This window comes from Cricetulus griseus, chromosome 3, assembly GCF_003668045.3.
Source record: "Cricetulus griseus strain 17A/GY chromosome 3, alternate assembly CriGri-PICRH-1.0, whole genome shotgun sequence".
Taxonomy (NCBI): Eukaryota; Metazoa; Chordata; class Mammalia; order Rodentia; family Cricetidae; genus Cricetulus; species Cricetulus griseus.
Genome location: NC_048596.1, coordinates 217162727 through 217179068, shown reverse-complemented (window position 1 = coordinate 217179068; position 16342 = coordinate 217162727). Strand labels below are relative to the sequence as shown.

Genomic DNA, 16342 nt, shown 5'->3' with positions numbered 1-16342 from the left:
AAATTCCCTTGGTCTCTTAACATATTTTCTATAATTTTTGAATGTTTTTTTTAGTGTTTTAGATTTTTTGTATGATTTTCTAAAGCAATGTCTGAAATGTGAGTTTGTGTTCCTTACTTTCTTTCAGCCCATAATCATCACATTTTATATATTATTGCATGTTTAGTGGCTTTTGATTAAAAAGCAAATATTGTCAGGAATAGGTTATGTAAACCTCATGTGCATCTAAGATGTACTGTTGCTCTTTAGGGGTTTAACATTACTGGATTTAAAGAATAAACTTAATCCCCTCCACAGTGTGAAGCTGCTAACATCCCTGCAATGTTTATATTGCTTTCCAGTGTTGTTTAGTGCTCCATTTGGTGGTCAGCCAAGGCTTCAGGCAGCGACAAACTCATCTCTGCACTTCACTGTCTTCTAGGAATTTCTTTATTTATTTTCATGTTCTCAGTTTCAGAATCTGCTTTCTGAAACATCCATAAGGCATTTGTATATGCCCTGTTTTGTGTCTCTGTTACAAGCACTGGCAATTATCACAGCATCTGTTGATAGAATAGAGCTGGAACCAGAAATTCAGTAAAAACTAGCCCGTAGGCCTTGTCTAACCCACTGCCTGAGTTTTAGAAATACTGTTTATTGGAACATATCATATACTGCACACTCATTTGTATATTGCCTATGATTTATTTTTGCCTGAAAGAGGAAAGTAAATTAGTTGGAATAAGATCATGCATAGAGTAAAAGTTAAACCTCTGTCTTTTCACAGCAAATTTCCCAACATCTGAAACAGAGAGCTATTGAACATTTTTCTATGTTTTTCCTCTAAATGTGTAATTCAGTAACCCTTTAGAAGGAACAATGTTTTAATTGTTACCACTAACTATTATACCAATAGGAAGATGAAATCCTTGTTTCTGACCAAATGAAAATGGTACATTTTATTTCTTTGATTCAAACGAAATTAAATGACAGATTAAATTGAAAGAAGACAGTTTAGTAAATTTCCAGTTTCATCTTATAATACTTTGCATTTTCAGTTTGAAAGATAAAGTCTCACTATTTTTGACAATAGAATTCAGTACTGCCTTTTGAAATATAAATATCCTACACATGTTCTTCTGTGAGTGTTTTCTCAGGGAGAGATGTCTTGGTGGCTCTGTGGCCTCTCTCCAGTGGCCCTCCACCACCATTCCTCCCTGGGCACCAGGAAAGCAGGTTCCTATTTTCCTTCTATGCCTGGAATGACTTTGATGAATGCTCCATGAGTAACAGAGAAGAGACTTTAAGTGGGTACAAGTTCACTTCCTAGCTTTAACTCCCCCCCCCGGTTCACACACATAGCAAACTTAATTAGTGCTTCACTGAAATCTTCATAGATATTTTACCAGGTTTGACATCTGGATGTCTGCCCAGTAAGCATCTATTTTATGCCATGTTTCTTTGGAGAAGATGGTATTCCTCAGATTTTTGGTTAACTGTTTCTTATGGATTTATGAAGATTTGTGATTATGAGGGTTATCAAGTATTTCCTTGTGTAAGGTTGGCTGCTGTCTTTGTTTTCTTTCCAGTTACTATGATAATAAGTAAGTTGATGACAAGAGTAACTTATGGGAGGAAGGGCCTGTTGGTCTCACAGTTCCAGGTTATAGTCCAGCATTTCAGGGAAGTCAAGGCATCAGGCACTCAATAAATCTAGTCACATTGCTTTGACAATCAAAAGAAGACAATATGATTGAATGGATTCTTGTGTGTTGGTGTCCAGACCACTGAGGCTTTTGCAGTCATACAGGACCCAGCCTGTGACATAGTACTGCCCAATTCAAGGTAGAGCTTCTCATTTTAATTGCTGGCCAGCCTAATTTAGACAACCCCTCATTGAAGCTCCCTCAATATTATGTCAAGCTGATGACTAAAACTAACTTTGCTTGTTAGTTTATGTTAACTTGGCATGAGCCAGAGTCGCTTTTGAAAAGAGGGAATCTCAATTGAGAAATTTTCCCTAACCAGATTAGCTTGCAGGGAAGTCTGTGGTACATTGTCTTGAATGATAATTGATGGGGATCAGGAGGGGTTCACAGTGGTCCTAGGTGCTATAAGAAAATAGGTTCAAGTCAGGAGGAATAAGCCAATAAGCATCGCTCCTCTCTTGCCTATGCATCAGCTTTTGCCCCAAGGTTCCTGTCCATTTGAGTTTCTGCCATGACTGCTCTCAGCTGTGATATGGAACTGTAAGATGTGATAACAACTGCCTATCAAGTTGCTTTAGGTCATTGTGTTTTATAATAGTAGTAGAAAATAAACTATAATAATAACCACCACAATTCTTCCTTTGTCAACACACACACACACACACACACACACACACACACACACACACACACACAGAAAGAGAGAGAGAGAGAGAGAGAGAGAGGGAGAGAGAGAGAGGGAGAGAGAGAGGGAGAGAGAGAGAGGGAGAGAGAGAGAGGGAGAGAGAGGGAGAGAGATCACATTAGTTGTAGCTTTCCACCCCTTGTCCCCAAAGTCTCTCTCTCTCTGTCTGTCTCTCTCACTGGTTTTTTGAGACGGGGGTCTTTCTCTGCAGCTTTGCAGACCAGGCTGGTCTCAAACTTGCAGAGATTTGCCATTGCCTGCCTCTGCCTCCTGAGAGCTTTGCCACCACCCGGATCATTTTTATTTTTAATGTAAGTATAGTATAGTGTCCAAGTTTAAAAGATCCATGGAATTTAAAAATTCTAACACTTTAAAAGTTCAAATTCTCCTAATTCTGTATAAACTTCGGAAAAAAAAAAAAGGCCAGAGAAAACATTCCCACTTCAAATGGAAAAACCAAGGCATTGCAAAGAATTATGACACCAAAATGGAGCTGTCAGGGAAAACACTAAATCCTACAGCTCCACATCCTTTATATGGGGTTAGTAATGTTATCAGCTGAGCTTAAGAGGGGACCTCCCCCAAATGACTTGACAGACTTTTATGATCCCCCATGGAAGGCCTCACTATCCTTGAGTGTTGGGGGGTTGGAAGGGGTTGGGGGGACATGGGAGGATGGGAGGGAGATGGTACTTGGGGACTGATATGTACAATGAGAGTTTTCTAAAAAAAAAAAAAAGCCCAAAGTATTGGATGCCCCTACCCCTCAAGCTTGTGACCTGCAGCACCACACAGATTTCCATTTAGGTAGAGGCTAGCTCCATTTCATTTCCATGGCCTCCTTGAGGATGTCGCATGTACCTGACATTTCCAATGTGCTGGGGTTCTCCCCTGGCACTTAACATTGTAGCTTTACTCTGTTGCTCTTCAGAGAGTGTAATTGCCCCCAGAAGCTCTCCATACACCATCAGTCTTTCAGCTTTTATTCCTTCAAATTCAGTAGTATATGAATGGTTCACCAAATTCTGCAAGATGGAGATGTATGTAAACTGGCCTCCTTAGACGACAGATGTATCAAATTCTGGGTGCTGATGCTGAAGAACACTTTCCTGTTATCTCAGTAGAGAGCATCAGGTTTCTCTTGAATGGCAGCAGTCTCTTTAAGAATTGATATGTAAAATAAGATTGTGCCTAACTTAAATAAAATTTATATAAGAAAGAATATAGCAACTTACTTGTCTGCATTCTCTCCTTGTCTGAAAACTCAAGGTAACCCAAACACATTTCCTTCCTCAAACATATTACCTTATTGTCTTTAAATTTAACATCACTCAAATTCTAAGAACAAGGGAAGACTGCAGCCATATTCCTACCAAAATGTCATATGGATAGCTCCTAGCTCAAATCCAAATAAAGGTCTATTCTCTGTTTGCCTCTGAAGCCCTACAGAGGCTACTATTTCTGTTTCTGTCTACTATCCATGTTCCTGGTAGTATTCCTTTCTTCCATGCTTATACTAAAATAGCTAATTAAGTTTGATTACAGTATGCAATGTATTTCTTAGCATGAAGTTCTAAAGTCTTCCATATTTCTCCCACAGAGGGGTTCTAAAAACTAAAAAGCTACATGGTTGGGTTTATTATGTCAATGACCTTCCTTTTCTGTGACAATTACTGTCTTAGTTTACCTTCCTGCTGCTTATTTCACTTCCTGATATGTACTGGTTCCATTCTGGTGTCATTATCCCTTTCAATGCCTTGGTTCTTCCATTTTGAAATAGGAATGTTTTCTCTGTCCTATTTTTTTTTAAAGCTTATAAGAGCTCAGCATTAAGAGAATTTGAACTTTTATTAAAGAGTTGGATTTTTTAAAATTTATTTATTAGTGCATGTTCATACAAGAGTTGGATTTTTTTAATGTCCTTGGATCTTTTAAACTTGGGTAATATACTATGTTTACTTTATAAGATAAAAATGAGACTTTGTGGATAAAGTATAGAAAGAAAGCTATAGCTCCTACTCTCTGTCTCTGTCTTGGTGCTTGTGTGTATCTCTCTCTCTCTCTCTCTCTCTCTCTGTCTCTCTCTCTCTCTCTGTGTGTGTGTGTGTGTGTGTGTGTGTGTGTGTGTGTGTGTGTGTTGAAAAGAATTATGGCAATGTCTTTGGAAGACCTTCTATTGTTGTGATAAGCAAAGGACACATGTATATTCAGAACCAAGGCCTCCATGGCATCACACGAAGCAACACTGGCCAGAAACACAGTGAGATTGTTTAAATTAATTTTTACTCAATACACATTCACAAATGTTTTTACTGTTCTCAAAAATTTTACCCCCCCCATTGCAATTCAGTTATATGGTCTTTTATTGAGCCATTACCATGAATTTAAAAGGCTACGCAGTTGAAAGCAGTTATCTGGCTTTAAAAATAAAGGCTTCCTGAACATGATAACAATTCCATTTTAAACTTAATGAATGATTATTTTAGGTGATATGTGAATACTAGGTGGACTGAGTCAACAATGAAAGTAGGTAAACCAATAAGGAGGCATAATACTGGGCAAGAAATCTCAAGAATTTGACTTACGGTAGTAACAATAACTTAAAGAAGAATGGTCATTTCAAGCCATAACTTAATAGTAGTACTAAGTTTGACAAAAGACTTGAGAAACTTTTATATTATTCTATGATAAAATGCTACAAAGTTAAACCACCCCAGACAACTGTTTAAATTATACTTCACATATTAAATAAGTCACACATAGTTCATTTGTTGATAAACATGGGTAGAAAAGCATAAGGACTTTTTACTTGGTTGTTTCATTGCTTTTATATACCCTTACACTCTATTCTTGGTAGTGCTGGTGCACCGGGGTATTAAACATATAAGGATTAATCCTGGAAATGTGTTTTAACTGAGATATAATTCAGACAAATACATATAATAGTCTTGTCTCTTAACTGCCTTAACTCACAAATTCTGTATTGGTTAGCTTTCCTCCACTATAACAAAGTATCTGTTATAAACAATTTAAGGGAATATATTGTAATTCATGGTAAAAAATGGTTTCAACTATGGTGAAAGTGGTTATATACATTAAGGTATGCAAAAGAAGCAATGAAACAACCAAGAAAAGAATACCTTATGCTTTTCTACCCATGTTTATCAACAAATGGACTATATATGATATTTTAAATATGTGAACTTTTATTTAAACAGCTATCTGGGGTTGTTTAACTTTATAGCATTTTATCATAGAATAATCTAAAAGTTCTAAGTCCATGGTAGTCAAGGTGGAGCAGCATAACAGGGAGCACAAACATGGTATTGGTAGATCAAAGCTGCTTGTCCCACTATACTCAGGAAGCAAGAGACTCAAGGCCATCAAAAAATGTATCCCTTAGTCCTATACACCTGGACCAGCTAGTCCTTACTTATTAATGTTTCATCATGTCCCCGAGCTCATTAAACTGTGAATCCATAATTGAATTATTCCACAGATGAGGATAGAGCCCTCAGGATCCCATCACCTCCCAGAAACTCTACTTATAAATTTAGGTGCCTCATGGACCACACCTTCAATCCATCAATTTTAAGTAAATGTGTCTGACACAAATCCTGTCACCCCTGAAAGACAGAATACAAAGTTGCTTTCTTCATTAGAAGAAATTTATGACAGAAACATAAACATGAATCACTGCTGCTATTTACCACTTATCTAAAGTGGGCAAGGTCAGGTGAGGTATTCCACTTACTGATTTCTAGTTCTTATTAATACCACAAAGAAAGCTAGCTACCTATTGAATAAAATGCAAAGCCTATGTTCAGACAACTTAAACACCCTGTTCAAAGTTGTGTACCTTGTAAAAGGTGAGGCCAGATGCTAAACCAAATCAAGTATTTTGCAGGCAATTCTAGTTCCGGTTCCTTGGGATGCCACTGGCATTTCTGACAAGACAGAGCACTCAGTAAATACATGGCCACTGAGTGAATAAATCTGTCTTCCTTTCCATCTACTCCCTGTTAGACCTTTGTTTCTAAAACAAAGGATGATAAAACTCACAAAGAAAATGGTTTTACTAAGCAGTAAGATTAATTTTATGCTATCAAGAACTATAGGTAAAGTAGGAAGGGGCAAGAAAATAAACACTTTTTATGGAGAGCTTCTCTTCAAAATGTGAAGAATCACTTGTTTATATAATGCTTCGAACAGCTGTGTAATAACCTAGTCTGTCTTTTGTGTTTTTATTTCTCTTTATGGAATTTTTAAAGATAGGAGCATAAATTTTGCCTTTATGGGAAAATAACATTATTATTTAATTATTTCTACCATTTATTTTGAACCTGGTTATGGGAAAGAAAAAAATTCATTTTTAAATTAGCAATAAGGTTATTGGATACGTTGACAAGAAACTTAACTAAATTAATAAAGATGGAATAAGTTTGCACTGAAACCTTTCAGACCTATGAGTTATGCTCCTGGCCATTTTTATTGTTGTTATCCATGGTCTGTGTGTTTGTGTATTTGCCTTTATTCTCCTTTAATTGTCTTCAGGGATTCAAGGCCACATCTTCCCCAATTGAAGATAATTTCTACAAGTACATCAAGATATTTTTATATCATTGTTAGTATTCAGGCATCTGTACTCGTCTGTCCTTGGGATTCTAACAGGATATGCCCTCAGATGCAGCCACTGAGAGCAACACCTGTGCATATTCACTATGTACCCCTTTAAAAGGGCCCTGCCCACCTTCCATCCTCTTCCCTTTCTTTCTCTCCCTCTCTCTGACTGTTGCTCCCTCTCCCTCCCTCCCTCTGTCCCCTTCTCTTTCTCCACCTCTTTTCTCTCTCCTGCTACTCCTGTCTCTGGAGGCTGGTCGCCCCCATCCTTTTCCCCTTTTTATGACCCTTTCCCGAATAAAAAAAACCATCTGCTTGAACCCTGCTACATGGAATCTTTCCCCAGCGAGCTGCTTTTCTTAAATCACGACAATCATTATATAAAAACAAAACCAATCATACTCTTACAGAGTTGATCAGTTTGATGTTTGCAATAATTTATACTCATGTGTCAATGGATATTACATGGCACATGAATTCAGAACACAGTACTATTATAGGTGAAGGTTGCAAAACTTAACTCTGTCATAAAGCAATATACTAACAGGAAATAATTGTGTAACTATAAAATATGGACATTGTCAAGTTATGTTATGTTTTATGACTTTTGTCTTTCTGTATATGATGAACATTTTTCCTAGAAATGCCACAGATGGTTGGTACCTGTATGCTGATAGTTCAAATGGGAAGTTTGGTGACCTGGCTGATATTCTCACTCCCGTCATCTCACTCATGGGACCGAGGTGTACCTTGGTGTTCTGGACATATATGAACGGTGCCACAGTAGGTTCTCTCCAGGTACTGTATAGTCAATATTGATGTTGGACATTTCTTTATAAAATGCATACATCATAATTTGTAGTGTTATTAAAACAGGTGGAAACTTCATTAGCATCACAATAATATGCTATAGAAAAAGCTATTCCAGAGCTGAACTTTGGGGCTGGAAAGTGGTTTCATTTTTTCTGCAATGTATGATTATTTTCTGTCCTGAGGTTGAGGTTCTTGTGAGATGTTATTTTATACTGGGGCATGACATGTTGATTTCAGCATCAACATTGAGAGTATAGGATAATCAAGTGGACCTGTTATGTGTGGTTTGGCAATACTATAATCTGGTATCCTGTGTGAGATTGTAGTAATGCTCCACTTTCCAATAGGTTTTTCAACTTGTGTTTTATGGAAAAATACTTAAGTTGCTGAGCTTAATAAACATTTCACAAATTTCAGTTACAATTTCATTATGTCCATCAATTAGCAATTCCATTTTGGTTTATTGCACACTATATCTTTTGCAACAAGTATTTTTTAAGTATTGCTTTTTATTATTACTTGGTAATGTCCATAGTAAGCATCAACAAAAGGCAAATGGACACGATGCATCATTTAGTTGTCATTGTCCATTCTATCAGCTATCCATGTGACATGACAAAATTGTTAGCACAGTGCTTACTGAGGCAGACTTGGAAGCTGTATATAGGTTGGTAATGTGACTTTCACTTATAATGACAAACCTATGGAGTCAGGATTACCCATGTACTCTGAATTTTCAATCCCCCGTTAAGACCAAATTTTATATATCCATGCCTGAGTTGATTTTTCAGGAAGTGTGACTTCCTATTAGGTGACCAAATATGCCATTAATATTTATCTATTACTTCTTCCATCAGAATGAGGCATAAGAATATGTTCTGGGATGATAGTAGGAGTTCATATGGAAACTTAGAGGAAATATGATAGTGATCTTTCCTTTTGCACTAATTTTCATGTTTTAATTCTTTGGGAATTTCACATCATATATCCCAACCCCACTCAATTACCAGTCTTTCCATGTCTACCCTACATCCTTGTACCAACCCCCCCCAAAAAAGGCACTTCATTCCTCCCTGTTTCCCATCTCTTCATCAACAATAGGTCTTAATACCGCCACACAATAGCCATCATTTCTCTTGTACCATTCATATGAATATTTCCTTACTCTTCTGTATACCTCTAGGACCTCAGTATTTTAAAAGACTGCAGTCAAGTAACTTTTAAAATGTCTTCAGGTTGAAGACATTTTAAAATGGAATGTTTAAACTTCCTACTTCAGGAAGTTTCCATGTGTATCTTTTGTTATGTTTCATTTTACATCATTTTATATATGATTACATGTCATCAGTTTCTGGTTATTGACTATGTTTCTTTTGTCTACGCTATAATAATGAGTATTTTTGTCTTGATAGTCAATGTATTAAAAAATTTCAATCTGAATCAATTTTATTTTCTAGTCTTTGCCTAGTCATTATTTTGCAGGTAGCCATGTCCTAACATTAACTCTTAAATATCTGACTTGATGACAATGAATAGTTTTAAAACAGTCCTGCTAGAAGCAATATGTGGATGAAGACTATCCTTTTCAATACTGTTAAATTTGTCTTGCTAAGGAGCCCATGTTCATTGTACTTAAAATAAGATGAAGCTAGGCTACTTGCCTTTTTTTTTCCACAAGAGAAAGGAGTAGGTTTTATTTTATATTTGTTTTGAGTTGTTCACCTCATATTTTAGGACTTTTTTTCTAGAATTTGTCTGGAAAATATTAAACTTCTTTCTTAAAGTTGTAGAAACATATCTTGCTTTATAACTTATCTTCTTAGGTTTTTTCCTCTCTCCATTTTTATTTAAATTAGAAACAAGATTATTTTACATATCAACCCCAGTTCCCTCTGCCTCCTCTCCCCCTACCTCCCCCCCAACAAATACCCTTTCTGCTCCCCAGGGAGGGTGAGTCCTTCCATAGCGGATCTTCAGAGTCTGTCATCTCTTTGGGATAGGGCCTAGGCCCACCTACATGTGTCTAGGATCAGGGGGTATCCCTGTATGTGGAATGGGCTCCCAAAGTCTATTCCTATGCTAGGGATAAGTACTGATCTACTAGTAAAGGCCCCATAGATTTCTGAGGTCTCTTCACTGAGAACCATGTTCATGGGGTCTGGATCAGTCCCATGCTGGTTTCCCAGCTATCAGTCTGGGAACCAAGAGTTCCCCCTTGTTCAGGTCAGCTGTTTCTGTGGGTTTCACTAGCCTGGTCTTGACCACTTTGCTCATCACTCCTCCTTCTCTGCAACTGGATTCCAGTTCATTTCAGTGTTTAGCTGTAGGTATCTTCTTCCACTTTCACCAGCTACTGGATCAAAGCTATAGGATGGCATATAAGTCAGTCATCAATCTCATTATCAGGGGAGGGCATTTAAGGTAGCCTCTTCTCTGTTGATTAGTTTGTTAGTTGGTGTTGATGGGGGAAGTACTTCTGTGTATATTTATCTTATTGATTGTTGAATAAAGTTATGTTTGGCCAATGAGGCAGCAAGTTAGATGGGACTAGGAGTCAAAGAGGATTCTGGGAAATGTAGTAGAGAAGTGGTGATCCAGGCAGGAAGTGACATAGCAAGGAGACTCATATTTAAGCAAGGAGAAACAAGAAGTGGCCCCTTTTCCCCTCTGCTCTTCCTCCTGTGGCACAATGTGATCCACCAGCAAGGAGGGATACCAATGGAAGGTGTCCGATAAGATAAGTCTTATAAAATATATAGATTTATCAAAATTAAGACTGACCTAACAGATGAGAATCCTAGTCATTGCCAAGCAGCATTTGAGCCTCATACAAGTTTCTGTGTATTAATTTGGGCCCTAACTCAGGCAGGAGGCTGGCGTAAAGTCCAAACGTGACAGTGGAGCTCGGTGGCTTTTGGCAGAAAGATTTAATGTAACATGGTGTCATCATTGTAGATCTACATACATTTCCTTAGCACCTAATTTCTCTTTAAACCTATAATGGCTCCCTGTATTATGGTATCTCTTATCTTGCTCTCCTCTATTCTTCCCCCAACTCAAACTTCCTGCTCCCTCATCACCCCCTCCTCTTTTCCCTTTCTCATTCTTCTAGTTCCCTCTCCACCCCCCTCATGTTTCCAATTTGCTCAGAAGATCATGTCCTTTCCCCTTTGACAGGGACCAAGTATGTCTCTCTTAGAGTCCTCCTTGTTTCCTAGCTTCTCTGGCAGTGTGGATTGTAGACTGGTAATCCTTTGCTCTATGTCTAAAATCCATATGTGAATGAGTACATACCCTCTTTGTCTTTTTATGACTGGGTTACCTTGCACAGAATGGTTTCTTCTAGTTCCATCCATTTGCCTGTGAATTTCAAGATTTCACTGTTTTTTTCCACTGAATAGTACTCCATTGTGTAAAAGTACCACATTTTCTCTATCCATTCTTCAGTTAAAGGGTATCTAGGTTTTTTTATAATAGAAAAATTACAAGATTATCTTTGTAAGGCTCACCTTGTCTTATGGCAGATTAGTCTTCTAGTCAACATTATTTGAAAGTGTATTCGTGTATTACAAACAATGCCGCTATGAACATAGTTGAACAGATGTTCTTGTTGTACAAATCTGCATCCCTTGGTTATATGCCTGAGAGTGGAGTTGCTGGATCTTGATGCAAACTGATTCCCATTTTCTTGAGAAATCATCATACTGACTTCCAAAGTGGCTGCACAAGTTTGAACTCCCCCAAATGATATGACAGACTTTGATGATCATCCATGGAAAGCCTCACTCTCCCTAGGGAGTGGATGGGGGTGGAATTGGGGAGTCAGTGAGGAGCATGGGAGGATGAGAGGTAGAGGGAACTGGGATTGATATGTAAAATAAGATTTTTTTCTAAGTTAAATAAATTTTTAAAAAGAAAGTGTATTTGTGTGCATATATTTAGTAATGCATTTGTTTAATAACCTAAAACTTCCTAAACAATCTTAGGAAGTTATGATTTACACTTGTTTGACATTGGTATTAACACTGTTTGGGGGGGTTGTGTCAATTCCCAGTGGACAAAATTTATGTCATGGAGGCAGAAGGAATTGACCTCAGATCCCTAGAAGACGTATAGAACACCCATATTCAGCAACTCTCCTATAGCACCAGCTTTGGACTTTGCCAGCCAATTTAGTTAAATCCATGAACTTTGGGTTCAGTGAGAGACCTTGTATCAAAAACAAAACAAAACAAAAATCCCAAAACAAAGGTGGACATGAAAGATAGGAGTGTGTATGCACATGTATGCACACACATACAAACACACACGTCATTACAATATTCACTATAATTTACTTAGTGTTTTCATTAGTATCTTAAACATGATCAACTCAGTATATTCCATAGTAGTAATTAATAAGTAACCAATTACCAAATAGTTAAGCACTACTGCCTATGCTCTTTATATTTGTTCATGATTATACAAAATGACATTAAATATTTTGTTATTAGTATATCACTTAGAGATTTTTCCATAGTTGGTAATCCTTCTATATATGTAGCAATCATACAAAGATCATCCTGAGCATTCTTTTAACATTCTGAATTAGATAAATATTCACAGACCAAGAATTTGATACTATTTATTTTCTGGCAATAATTTACTGTGATAACTCTACTTGTGTAAATTAAATTTATGTGAATTTATTTAGAAAGAACAAAACCCTTAAATGTAGATTTAAATTATGTCTTTTATCTATTATTATTTTTTGTGTGTATGGTATGTGAGTGCAAGTACATGTATGTGGACATCAGAGGACAACTTTCAGGCCTTTTCTATCTCTTTCTGCTCTGGACAGTAGCAATTGAAATGTGGTTGTCATCTGTGGATCAAGCACTTTTTTCTTTTAATTATCTCATGAGCCTGTTTCTTTTCTAAAAGTTTTCTAAAATTTTATAGATTTCTAAAATTTCTAAAATTTATCGATTGAAATATTTGTTGTGTTGTAAAAATTACACACATAATGCTATGTTTGACAGTGGTGTTGCATGTCTTTAATCCCAGCACTGGGGAGGCAAGGGCAGGCAGATCTCTGTGACTTCAAGGCCATCCTGGTCTACAGAGTGAGTTCCAGGACAGCCTCCAAAGCTACAGAGAAACCCTGTCTCCAACCAACCCCAAAAATAATGTTATAAAATGAAGCATCTTAGTGATTTTAACAGAAGAATTGTATCACCACTGTTCCTAATAATCTTTCTTTCTTTCTTTCTTTCTTTCTTTCTTTCTTTCTTTCTTTCTTTCTTTCTTCCTCTCTCTTACTCCCTCTCATTGTGTGTGTGTGTGTGTGCTGTCTTGTGTGTGTGTGTGTGTGTGTGTGTGTGTGTGTGTTCACTTTTGTTTTTAGATGAATCCTCACACTGTTTTGTCCATGGTAGCCTCAAACATTTCCCATAGTTTGGGTTTGCTTTGCCTTTGTGATCTGCCTGCCTTAGTCTCCTAAGTACTAGAATCACAGATGTTCAGTAGCATATATGTTAAGTTATACTTTTGGAGGCTTATTTTGCATCATTCTAAGTGAAGACTCACAAGGATTACAACTTCCTAATAAAAGTAATCTAAGGATTCAATCACAGTGAGTACAGTACTATGCTAGCCCTGTAATAAAGACTTCAGTTCACCTATAAAGAGGAAAGGTTTATTTGGTGTTGTCTTTGAAGTCTGTAGTCTCCTTGACTAGCTTCAGTGCTTTGGGGGCTTGTGGTAAGGCAACATGCCATGGAAAGAATTCACTGTGGAGCAAATCCACAGAAAAGAGAAAGAGAGAAAATGGTACTGAGTCCTATGATCTTCATTAAGGCCACAAACTCAGTGACCTAAAAGGCACTACTAGGATTACCCTCAAAGATTTCACTCCTTCCAAGTGAAACCATTTATGAACCAACCCATTTCATACAGACCTTTAAGAGACACTAAAGTACAAACTATATCAAGTACAATAGACCTTTGTTTATTTCAAGACCCTCGAGCAGGGAGCATACAGTGTGGCTAGTATTTGCACTATCACTCACCTATGCTGCTGTGATGGGCTCATATTATGACATAAATGTCTGCTAAAATGAATTGGCTGAAGAAGCCATTCTCAAAAGAATGTCCTACCAAGTAATTTAATACTTTCCCTTTCAATCATTTGTAAATTGCTTAATATATAAAATATCAGCTGCTGCTGCTACCACACTTTTCATAAAGCCAGTAGAGTTGAATTCTTAATGAAATGGTGCCTGGATATGTTAGGCCTTGACTGACATATAGTTATGCATATCTTTATCACAGCATCATACAGAGCTTTTGAGATACCCTATGGCACATGGTGCTTTGTGATCATAAAAGAACACAAAGATATCTAATGAAAAATGTCTTGTATTTTTCTCCTAGGGACTACACATAGGTATTAAAAACCTAAAAATTCCATGTGTTTAAAAAGTAAATATTTAAAAACCTATTACTTAATTTATCTCTGCAGGTACTCATCAAAAAGGGCAATGCTACCTCCAAAGTGTGGGCTCAGAGTGGCCAGCAAGGCCCACAGTGGAAGAAAGTGGAAGTATTCTTAGGCATCCACTCATATGCAGAGGTTTGTAACCCAAGGGATTTTGTGGAGATGGAGTTTTGTTAATTTTTGTCTTGAATACTAATTTCTTTCTTTCTCTCATTATCCTCATCTCTTCCCATTCCCAACTCAATGTGCTGTGTGAATGCAGAACATTTAACACCCCATATGGCATTTTCCATAAAAAATTTACTATTTTAGAAAGCCATAATTTTTTCCCAATTAGACAGTTACACTTCTAGATACACTTAATTTGAGTGATAATAGTCTTATATTCTCAGCAAGCTTCTCACATCGAAAGAACACCTCCCCCAATTCTGAGATTTGACTGTCAGAGATTATAATACAGGTTTTGTAAAGGTAACTGCAAAAGCCATCTTTGAAACTTCATTTAATGGTTGAACCTTCTTGTACTGAATAGATTTGTGTAATTAAATATGTCAGAAGAACATTAGCATATGATGGTGTATATGTCTTTAGATTTTATTATATATAAAATAATACATATCCAACAACTAAAGAAAATTTCAGGTAGTACAAATACTACAGTGTTAAAATGGATATCACAATGTGATGATACTTGGTATTTGTTTTCATGGGGGAGCTTATCAAGAATCGGGATATCTGTAGTTTGTTTGGGAATCTTGGCTATTAAGATAAATGGAGCAGCAGCCTCATTCTCCTCATGTAGGAGAATGTTTGCTTCTTTGTCTTATGTGGAGTTGAGGTCTGTGAATTTGAAAATACTCAAATGATAAGATCATTATTAAATATTGCCTTTACTCTCTTGTTTGTATAGCACAAGTAGGCTTTGTTGTTGTGAATAGATAGCAGATACCTCTATGATCCTTCTTGTGATATGCCAGCCTCTTTCAACAATGGCAGCTCTACCTGATCTATATGTATAAGGGCTTGATACTTCACTGTGCCCAGTTTCCTGGAATGTCATGTGGAATAAATGCCATATATTTCTTGCCCTCTATTTTACTCTCTAGTTTTCTTATTAAGCATATGGACTTAGTTTAGTATATGGGCAGGAAGTTCAACTTACGAAATAAAGGACTGAGAATAAATTAATGGTTTCCCATGTTATAAGACATCATTAGAAGGAAGATAGATTCTCAACTTATATGGACATTCAATGGAGACAAAATATCTCAGTGAGAATATTTAAATGGGGATGCTCCTATCAGACATAGATTTTCATACTAGGAAGCAAATTCTTTACCAGTTCTATGTATAGAATGTTGATATGGAGAAATTATGTTCAAAATAATTTTAAGTGCAATTTAAGCATGTCAAACACTTATGAATTTAGTTTTTTCTAAGACTCAAATGTCATATATCAAAATTTGGCTAAAAATTCTGTTCATATTGATTGAATCTTAGAAGTATGGATAGCATGTAAACGTTTGCTTTTCCTTATGATTTACCCATTACATCAGTAACAATGCATTGAGCATCCACTGTGCTACATACATTGAGAAGATACAGTCATGAGCAAACATATTGTTCATGATTCTTCATTCTCATGTTTACTTTCTCTTTAGACTTAGAAAGATCAAAGTATGTAACTCATGACCTACACACTGAGAGAACCCCATTTTAAACCAATGTTTTATTTTAATAACCATGGCAATCATGCACACACACTCTCATGCACACACCTCATCTGTGTGTGTGTGTGTGTGTGTGTGTGTGTGTGTGTGTGTGTGTGTCTGTGTGTCTGTGTGTATATCTGTGTATCTAAGAAGAAAATAGTCTTGTTTAGGATTTGAGAGCCAGCACAGGGAGCAGAAGTGGGTACATGGCTCCTATCTGGAGTCTACAGACTATATGCTAACTATACGTGTATTGGGCAGTAGTATTGCTTCTCTCATATTCTCAGGCACTGAGTATAGTACAGACTCTAATGATGCTCAGTCTTTTTGAGCCATTATCATTATG

The 16342-nt window shown here is 36.9% G+C and overlaps 1 protein-coding gene across 1 annotated transcript in view; it reads left to right on the top strand.

The window, feature by feature from the left end:
• The window catches only part of Malrd1 (MAM and LDL receptor class A domain containing 1), a 608177-nt gene that overhangs the window by 239809 nt on the left and 352026 nt on the right, over positions 1-16342 (top strand). The window contains exons 21-22 of the mRNA XM_035442808.1: positions 7635-7791; positions 14309-14419. Of these exons, the coding sequence (XP_035298699.1) occupies positions 7635-7791; positions 14309-14419 (268 nt within the window). The remainder of the gene's footprint in view (positions 1-7634; positions 7792-14308; positions 14420-16342) is intronic.